This window comes from Perca flavescens, chromosome 6 (genome assembly GCF_004354835.1).
Source record: "Perca flavescens isolate YP-PL-M2 chromosome 6, PFLA_1.0, whole genome shotgun sequence".
In the NCBI taxonomy this organism is placed as follows: Eukaryota; Metazoa; Chordata; class Actinopteri; order Perciformes; family Percidae; genus Perca; species Perca flavescens.
This window is the reverse complement of record NC_041336.1, coordinates 3,144,241-3,154,240: the sequence shown is the minus strand read 5'-3', so window position 1 is coordinate 3,154,240 and position 10,000 is coordinate 3,144,241. Positions and strand designations below refer to the sequence as shown.

Genomic DNA, 10,000 nt, shown 5'->3' with positions numbered 1-10,000 from the left:
CCAGAGTACCCCTAGGGGGACACGTACCCCCTGTAGTCCTCCAGAGTACCCCTAGGGGGACACGTACCCCCTGTAGTCCTCCAGAGGACCACTAGGGGGACACGTACCCCCTGCAGTCCTCCAGAGTACCACTAGGGGGACACGTACCCCCTGCAGTCCTCCAGAGGACCACTAGGGGGACACGTACCCCCTGTAGTCCTCCAGAGGACCACTAGGGGGACACGTACCCCCTGTAGTCCTCCAGAGTACCACTAGGGGGACACGTACCCCCTGTAGTCCTCCAGAGGACCACTAGGGGACACGTGCCCCCCCTGTAGTCCTCCAGAGTACCACTAGGGGACACGTACCCCTGTAGTCCTCCAGAGTACCACTAGGGGACACGCACCCCCTGTAGTCTTCTAGAGTACCACTAGGGGACAAGTACCCCTGTAGTCCTCCAGAGGACCACTAGGGGGACACGTACCCCCTGTAGTCCTCCAGAGGACCACTAGGGGGACACGTACCCCCTGTAGTCCTCCAGAGTCCTCACCCTGTGTGTGTGTGTGGAGCTGTGGATGGGCGGTACAGCGGTGTGTGAGACCCCACAGCCACCGATGCTGTCGCCTTCCAGAGGACTGGTGGAGAACAGCAGGTGCACCCCTCTTTCTTCATCTCCTCCTCCTCCTCCTCCTCCTCCTCCACTCCCGTCTCCCCCCCTCTCCCCTCCTCCCCCGTCCCGATGATGCTCGTCCTCCTGAGGCTGCAGCTCGAAGCTCAGCGTGGAGTTGATGGCGATGATGCCGCTGCCGGAGGAAACACAGGAAAGGTTATTCTCTGCAGAGGACCAATCAGGCCGAGTGGGTTGGGAACGGGTCCCAAATATGGCCCTGAGGCCAGTACAATCTGACTCCAATTACTAGGGCTGCCACCTCTTAGTCGATTAGTCGACTAATCGGTCGTTTTGGTCTCAGTCGACTAAGATTTCTTTAGTCGATTAGTCATTCTTTATGCTTATTCATGCTTAATTACTTATTTCCAAGAAACTTCTGAGCACATTTATGGTAAACACCAGATTTAAAGTGGTGCTTTTGCAGGATTAATTGTGGAGAAACTCAGTTTTACAAGATGGTTAATTAACTACATTTATATTGTGCTTTTCTAGTCTTAACCACCTCTCAAAGCTCACAGCTCTGTCAATTAAATCAACTAATCGATTAGTCGACAAAATCCTATAAGTGTTAGTCGACTAAGAAGTTCTTTAGTCGAGGACAGCCCTACCAATTACCGAATTCCCATACCTTCTTTATATCGGACTTAAGCCCCGTTAACACAAAGGGAAGACGCAGACATTTTCCTGCGGGTTGGCCTCTCATTTACACGAAAACCACACGTTTTTATTTCCAATAAAACTCCGGCCAGAGTGGAGATTTTGGAAAACCTTGTTTGCACGTTTGCATGTAAACTGAGACAAACGGAGGTTTAGGCTTTGACATATATAAACTGGACCAACAGACCCCGTGTCTCTGGACGGAGACCAGTGAAGGATATTAGAAACACTTTTCCGGTGATCTCTTGCTTTACTGAGCAGCCTCCAACTGACAGAGACAACATAGATGTGACGTGAGCAACGTGTCTGAAAGTGTGAAGTCTTCTGGTAGCTGTGAGAGAGAAATCTCAATCATTCCCAATCTCACAGAGACGGAGAGTGTAGGTATATGTAAGGAGATAACATAGACACAGGCTAATTACTGATCACTAACATGCTAGTTAACATTAGTAATTACTGATCACTAACATGCTAGTTAACATTAGTAATTACTGATCACTAACATGCTAGTTAACATTAGTAATTACTGATCACTAACATGCTAGTTAACATTAGTAATTACTGATCACTAACATGCTAGTTAACATTAGTAATTACTGATCACTAACATGCTAGTTAACATTAGTAATTACTGATCACTAACATGCTAGTTAACATTAGTAATTACTGATCACTAACATGCTAGTTAACATTAGTAATTAAACCTAAACAGCTAATGGAAGTCCAAACTGCCTGTGAGCTTCTCCTGTACTATACGGTAATTCCTCTACTGTGTGACAGTAAGTCTCGTGGTTATGACCCAATCGTTAGCCTATTTTTATAAAAGCGTTCTGCTACGGAGCCATAACGTGAGCTACAATTGTCATGTTTCTTTAGAAATAAACAACGAACAAATAGAGTCTTTAAACGCTTCAGATGTAAAGTTATTCTCTGTCAAAGTGACGTCAGAATGAATGGGAGTCAATGGGATGCTAACGGGAGGTGATGGCTTGGTAGCAACAAAATGGCGCCAGCGGAGGTTCGAGTTCTGAAGCGAAGCTTACCCCCCCCCCTTGGGTTTAGGCAGCCGAGAGAGTAGGATCGGGCATCGTTTGGATTTTAACGATTCTGATTCCATTTCCGATTCTTCCTTTCAATTCCGGTTCTCATCGATTCTCGATTCCGATTCTTTGCAACGGGTCACATGCTTATTTCACAAATAAGAGGAAAGTTTTATTTTGATTCAAAAGGTGGTTTGCGGTTTTACAGCTTTTTCAACGTAAAATAAAGCCACGCTAGAGCGCCGCTTACTGAGCTCCACGTCTGCAACACAACAAGCGCCTGGTCGCTACGGTAACCCAAACTTGCGCACGTTAAATTGGGAAGCGATGATCGGATAGGAAACCAAATCCTCCAAACGATTCCAATAAAGAAACGATTCTGATGGAATCGTAAGTTTTGAAACGATTCCGATTAGGAATCGGTTATCCATGCCCAACCCTACGAGAGAGAGAGAGAGAAAGAGGTAGTGATTGGTTGCTGTTGTTGCTATTTTCTGGATTCTGATTGGCTAACGTGGGCTTGAGCTTCTCGTTACACCGACACCTACAGGTCTGGCGCGCTATAGGCTGCATATATCTACACGGGTACGTGTAAACAAAACACTTTTCTGAATACAGAGGTTGAAATGTCCGTTTATGAAAATAGCCGGCCACGTGTAAACGTAGCATTAAAGGGATACTTCCCAGATTAGCATCATGTCCGCCCTGATACGAGAGAAAGAGTTTTTTTGTGATTGTTGAGGGCAAAAATCCTTGATTATGCGGCACGTTTTCTTAAAAAAATGCGATGGAATATGCGGGACATTTTTTGTCTCAGTGCAAGTAATTAGGTTATTTTTTTTTGTCTTTTGTTGGCTCATTCACTATGCTAAGCTAACTAGCGGCAGCGCTGCCGTTGTTGCACCGGACTAAAAAAATGTGGGGTGACTTCTTGTTTCTAGACAGAAACTGTTAGCTTTCACACACACACACACACACACACACACACACACACACACACACACACACACACACACACACACACACACCCAAGGTCGGGGCCTCTGTCAGGTGCAACTTCCTCTTGTGTTCTGTAACCTTTAAACAATGCGCTTTGGGTTAATCTTTGAAACTGGTCCAGTATTAAGAGCTGCAATGTCAAGTCAAGCCTAATGCAATCAGTCAGTCAGAGTCCACTAAAAGTTCTGTTGTTGCTGCTGACAGACTCCGATTATTATTCTAAGTGTCTGACAACATTATGGGATGGATCCCTACAGAGATAGACCTTTTAGTTAAAGAGTAAGATCCTTTTAGTTTAACATGAAACAGCCCCGAAATCACCATCACCAAACTCCACCAGACTCCATGTAAATAATCAGGACTTTTAGTGTTTATAGAGCCAGCATATCTCCACCAGACTCCATGTAAATAATCAGGACTTTTAGCGTGTATAGAGCCAGCATATCTCCACCAGACTCCATGTAAATAATCAGGACTTTTAGCGTGTATAGAGCCTGCATATCTCCACCAGACTCCATGTAAATAATCAGGACTTTTGTGTATCAGAGATATATAATAATAACAATAATAATAATAATAATCATCAGCTAAAAGTCCTGATTATTTACATGGAGTCTGGTGGAGATATGCTGGCTCTATACACGCTAAAAGTCCTGATTATTTACATGGAGTCTGGTAGGTCAATCATTTACTTAACATGTTCACGTATGCACCAAACAACCAAGGCAAATCCCTTTCTAAGTGCTACTTTCTTGGCAATCTTGATCTTACAGGATCCAGCTGATTAGTAAAATGAAATAATACTAAGTGTTTAGATATTTAATGTGGATGCTTTTGTGACCTGAAAACTGAAAAAGACTTGAATTATAATGTACATACATATATTAGGTATATGTATTAATTTGTCCTGTAATACAGAAGCTCTGACCGGTTTGGTACAAAACTCTCATTTCCTTCATATTTTTAGGGTATTCTTCAGTGTGCAGAGATTTTATGCGACTAAAGCCTCAGTTTGTTGTCTAAAAACAGTGCTGTCTTTGCTCTCAATAACCTGATTAATGAACAGGTCTCGCTGGGCAATAATCCTCCGGTGGACAGAGGTTTCTGTGTGCACAGTCTCTGACCCAGGTTCAGTTCACGTGAGCTGCTAAATAAATCCCCTAATCCTCAGAGGTCAGAGGTCACAGCGCACGGACCTCACTCACGTTTTCCCGCCGAGATCAGCCCGGGAACACAAAGACCTGAATCACAGCAAAGCCTGGACTCTGGACTGGACCGGATTGGAGGTCTTTAGGTTTAAGAGATTTTGCTTCTTAGTTGCTTTCACCGTTGTTTCTTTCTGTGTTAACGCTCTGAGTGCGTATGTGTGTGTGTGTGTGTGTGTGTGTGTGTGTGTGTGTGTGTGTGTGTGTGTGTGTGTGTGTGTGTGTGTGTGTGTGTGTGTGTGTGTGTGTGCCTGCGTGAGTGTGTGTGTGTGTCCATGTGTGCATGTGTGTGTATGTACAGTACAGGCCAAAAGTTTGGACACACCTTCTCATTCAATGTGTTTCCTTTTTATTTTCATGACTATTTACATTGTAGATTCTCACTGAAGGCATCAAAACTATGAATGAACACATATGGAATTATGTACTTAACAAAAAAGTGTGAAATAACTGAAAACATGTCTTATATTTTAGATTCTTCAAAGTAGCCACCCTTTGCTTTTTTTGATAACTCTGCAAACCCTTGGTGTTCTCTCAATGAGCTTCATGAGGTAGTCACCTGAAATGGTTTTACCTTCACAGGTGTGCTTTGTCAGGGATAATTAGTGGAATTATTTCCCTTATTAATAAAAAAGCAAAGGGTGGCTACTATGAAGAATCTAAAATATAAGACATGTTTTCAGTTATTTCACACTTTTTTGTTAAGTACATAATTCCATATGTGTTCATTCATAGTTTTGATGCCTTCAGTGAGAATCTATAATGTAAATAGTCATGAAAATAAAAAGGAAACACATTGAATGAGAAGGTGTGTCCAAACTTTTGGCCTGAACTGTATGTATGTATGTGTGTTTGTGTGTGTGCGTGCGTGCGTGCCTGCGTGAGGGTGTCCGTGCGTGTGTGTATGTATGTGTGTCTGTGTACCTGCGTGAGTGTGTGTCTACGTGCGTGTGTGTCGGTGTGTGTGCATGTGTGTCGGTGTGTGTGCATGTGTGTCGGTGTGTGTGCATGTGTGTCGGTGTGTGTGCATGTGTGTCGGTGTGTGTGCATGTGTGTCGGTGTGTGTGCATGTGTGTCGGTGTGTGTGCATGTGTGTCGGTGTGCATGTGTGTCGGTGTGTGTGCATGTGTGTCGGTGTGTGTGCATGTGTGTCGGTGTGTGTGCATGTGTGTCGGTGTGTGTGCATGTGTGTGTGCATTACTACTGACCGGAGTCCGGAGCAGGTGCTCAGAGCCACTCTGGACCGGGGAAATCCTCGGACGCTGCCGTGGTAATAACAGTGAGTCTGCACACACACACACACACACACACACACACACACACACACACACACACACACACACACACACACACACACACACACACACACGGTCAAAGCTGGGAGACATGACAGAGACGATGCGTTCAATTCCATTCACTTTATGTAAGAAGATGACAGCAAAAACACATGACTATTACATGGGTTAGAAATGTGTGTGTGTGTCCTCTGTGTGTGTGTGTGTGTGTGTGTGTGTGTGTGTGTGTGTGTGTGTGTGTCGGTCATCTGTGTGTGTGTGTGTGTCTGATATTTGTGTGTCTGTGTGTGTATGTCTCTGTGTGTGTCTGTCATCTGTGTGTGTGTGTGTGTGTGTGTGTGTGTGTGTGTGTGTGTGTGTGTGTGTGTGTGTGTCATCTGTGTGTGTGCGTGTGTGTGTGTGTGTGTGTGTGTGTGTGTCTGTGTGTGTGTCTGCCATCTGTGTGTGTGCGTGTGTGTGTGTGTGTGTGTGTGTGTGTGTGTGTGTGTGTGTGTGTGTGTGTGTCTGTCATCTGTGTGTGTGCGTGTGTGTCTGTCCTCTGTGTGTGTGTGTGTGTGTGTGTGTGTGTCTGTGTGTGTGTCTGTCATCTGTGTGTGTGCGTGTGTGTCTGTCCTCTGTGTGTGTGTGTGTGTGTGTGTGTCTGTCATCTGTGTGTGTGCGTGTGTGTCTGTCCTCTGTGTGTGTGTGTGTGTCTCTGTCCTCTGTGTGTGTGTGTCTGTGTGTGCGTCTGTCCTCTGTGTAGATGTGTGTCTGTGTGTGTGTGTGTGTGTGTGTCTATCCTTTGTGTAGATGTGTGTCTGTCCTTTGTGTAGATGTGTGTCTGTCCTTTGTTTGGTTGTGTGTCTGTCCTTTGTGTAGATGTGTGTCTGTCCTTTGTGTAGATGTGTGTCTGTCCTTTGTGTAGATGTGTGTCTGTCCTCTGTGTAGATGTGTGTCTGTGTGTGTGTGTGTGTGTCCTTTGTGTAGATGTGTGTCTGTCCTTTGTGTAGATGTGTGTCTGTCCTTTGTGTAGATGTGTGTCTATCCTTTGTGTAGATGTGTGTCTGTCCTTTGTGTAGATGTGTGTCTGTCCTTTGTGTAGATGTGTGTCTATCCTTTGTGTAGATGTGTGTCTGTCCTTTGTGTAGATGTGTGTCTGTCCTTTGTGTAGATGTGTGTCTATCCTTTGTGTAGATGTGTGTCTGTCCTTTGTGTAGATGTGTGTCTGTCCTTTGTGTAGATGTGTGTCTGTCCTTTGTGTAGATGTGTGTCTGTCCTTTGTGTAGATGTGTGTCTGTCCTTTGTGTAGATGTGTGTCTGTCCTTTGTGTAGATGTGTGTCTGTCCTTTGTGTAGATGTGTGTCTGTCCTTTGTGTAGATGTGTGTCTGTCCTTTGTGTAGATGTGTGTTTGTCCTTTGTGTAGATGTGTGTCTGTCCTTTGTGTAGATGTGTGTCTGTCCTTTGTGTAGATGTGTGTCTATCCTTTGTGTAGATGTGTGTCTGTCCTCTGTGTAGATGTGTGTCTGTGTGTGTGTGTGTGTCTGTCCTTTGTGTAGATGTGTGTCTGTCCTTTGTGTAGATGTGTGTCTATCCTTTGTGTAGATGTGTGTCTGTCCTTTGTGTAGATGTGTGTCTGTCCTTTGTGTAGATGTGTGTCTGTCCTTTGTGTAGATGTGTGTCTATCCTTTGTGTAGATGTGTGTCTGTCCTTTGTGTAGATGTGTGTCTGTCCTTTGTGTAGATGTGTGTCTGTCCTTTGTGTAGATGTGTGTCTGTCCTTTGTGTAGATGTGTGTCTGTCCTTTGTGTAGATGTGTGTCTATCCTTTGTGTAGATGTGTGTCTGTCCTTTGTGTAGATGTGTGTCTGTCCTTTGTGTAGATGTGTGTCTGTCCTTTGTGTAGATGTGTGTCTATCCTTTGTGTAGATGTGTGTCTGTCCTTTGTGTAGATGTGTGTCTGTCCTTTGTGTAGATGTGTGTCTGTCCTTTGTGTAGATGTGTGTCTGTCCTTTGTGTAGATGTGTGTCTGTCCTTTGTGTAGATGTGTGTCTATCCTTTGTGTAGATGTGTGTCTGTCCTTTGTGTAGATGTGTGTCTGTCCTTTGTGTAGATGTGTGTCTGTCCTTTGTGTAGATGTGTGTCTGTCCTTTGTGTAGATGTGTGTCTGTCCTTTGTGTAGATGTGTGTCTGTCTTTTGTGTAGATGTGTGTCTGTCCTTTGTGTAGATGTGTGTCTATCCTTTGTGTAGATGTGTGTCTGTCCTTTGTGTAGATGTGTGTCTGTCCTTTGTGTAGATGTGTGTCTATCCTTTGTGTAGATGTGTGTCTGTCCTTTGTGTAGATGTGTGTCTGTCCTTTGTGTAGATGTGTGTCTGTCCTTTGTGTAGATGTGTGTCTGTTCTTTGTGTAGATGTGTGTCTGTCCTTTGTGTAGATGTGTGTCTGTCCTTTGTGTAGATGTGTGTCTGTCCTTTGTGTAGATGTGTGTCTATCCTTTGTGTAGATGTGTGTCTATCCTTTGTGTAGATGTGTGTCTGTCCTCTGTGTAGATGTGTGTCTGTGTGTGTGTGTGTGTCTGTCCTTTGTGTAGATGTGTGTCTGTCCTTTGTGTAGATGTGTGTCTATCCTTTGTGTAGATGTGTGTCTGTCCTTTGTGTAGATGTGTGTCTGTCCTTTGTGTAGATGTGTGTCTGTCCTTTGTGTAGATGTGTGTCTGTCCTTTGTGTAGATGTGTGTCTATCCTTTGTGTAGATGTGTGTCTGTCCTTTGTGTAGATGTGTGTCTGTCCTTTGTGTAGATGTGTGTCTGTCCTTTGTGTAGATGTGTGTCTGTCCTTTGTGTAGATGTGTGTCTGTCCTTTGTGTAGATGTGTGTCTATCCTTTGTGTAGATGTGTGTCTGTCCTTTGTGTAGATGTGTGTCTGTCCTTTGTGTAGATGTGTGTCTGTCCTTTGTGTAGATGTGTGTCTATCCTTTGTGTAGATGTGTGTCTGTCCTTTGTGTAGATGTGTGTCTGTCCTTTGTGTAGATGTGTGTCTGTCCTTTGTGTAGATGTGTGTCTGTCCTTTGTGTAGATGTGTGTCTGTCCTTTGTGTAGATGTGTGTCTGTCCTTTGTGTAGATGTGTGTCTGTCCTTTGTGTAGATGTGTGTCTGTCCTTTGTGTAGATGTGTGTCTGTCCTTTGTGTAGATGTGTGTCTGTCCTTTGTGTAGATGTGTGTCTGTCCTTTGTGTAGATGTGTGTCTGTCCTTTGTGTAGATGTGTGTCTGTCCTTTGTGTAGATGTGTGTCTGTCCTTTGTGTAGATGTGTGTCTGTCCTTTGTGTAGATGTGTGTCTGTCCTTTGTGTAGATGTGTGTCTGTCCTTTGTGTAGATGTGTGTCTGTCCTTTGTGTAGATGTGTGTCTATCCTTTGTGTAGATGTGTGTCTGTCCTTTGTGTAGATGTGTGTCTGTCCTTTGTGTAGATGTGTGTCTGTCCTTTGTGTAGATGTGTGTCTATCCTTTGTGTAGATGTGTGTCTGTCCTTTGTGTAGATGTGTGTCTGTCCTTTGTGTAGATGTGTGTCTGTCCTTTGTGTAGATGTGTGTCTGTCCTTTGTGTAGATGTGTGTCTGTCCTTTGTGTAGATGTGTGTCTGTCCTTTGTGTAGATGTGTGTCTATCCTTTGTGTAGATGTGTGTCTGTCCTTTGTGTAGATGTGTGTCTGTCCTTTGTGTAGATGTGTGTCTGTCCTTTGTGTAGATGTGTGTCTGTCCTTTGTGTAGATGTGTGTCTGTCCTTTGTGTAGATGTGTGTCTGTCCTTTGTGTAGATGTGTGTCTGTCTTTTGTGTAGATGTGTGTCTGTCCTTTGTGTAGATGTGTGTCTATCCTTTGTGTAGATGTGTGTCTGTCCTTTGTGTAGATGTGTGTCTGTCCTTTGTGTAGATGTGTGTCTATCCTTTGTGTAGATGTGTGTCTGTCCTTTGTGTAGATGTGTGTCTGTCCTTTGTGTAGATGTGTGTCTGTCCTTTGTGTAGATGTGTGTCTGTTCTTTGTGTAGATGTGTGTCTGTCCTTTGTGTAGATGTGTGTCTGTCCTTTGTGTAGATGTGTGTCTGTCCTTTGTGTAGATGTGTGTCTATCCTTTGTGTAGATGTGTGTCTATCCTTTGTGTAGATGTGTGTCTGTCCTCTGTGTAGAT

At 44.2% G+C, this 10,000-nt stretch overlaps 1 protein-coding gene across 1 annotated transcript in view; it reads right to left on the bottom strand.

Moving 5' to 3' along the window:
* Positions 1–10,000, bottom strand: part of adam15 (ADAM metallopeptidase domain 15) — a 76,974-nt gene that overhangs the window by 46,757 nt on the left and 20,217 nt on the right. Inside the window, exons 5-6 of the mRNA XM_028579806.1 lie at positions 5,759–5,835; positions 530–782 (exon numbers count right to left, since the gene is read on the bottom strand). Coding sequence (XP_028435607.1) covers positions 530–782; positions 5,759–5,835 — 330 coding nt within the window. The remainder of the gene's footprint in view (positions 1–529; positions 783–5,758; positions 5,836–10,000) is intronic.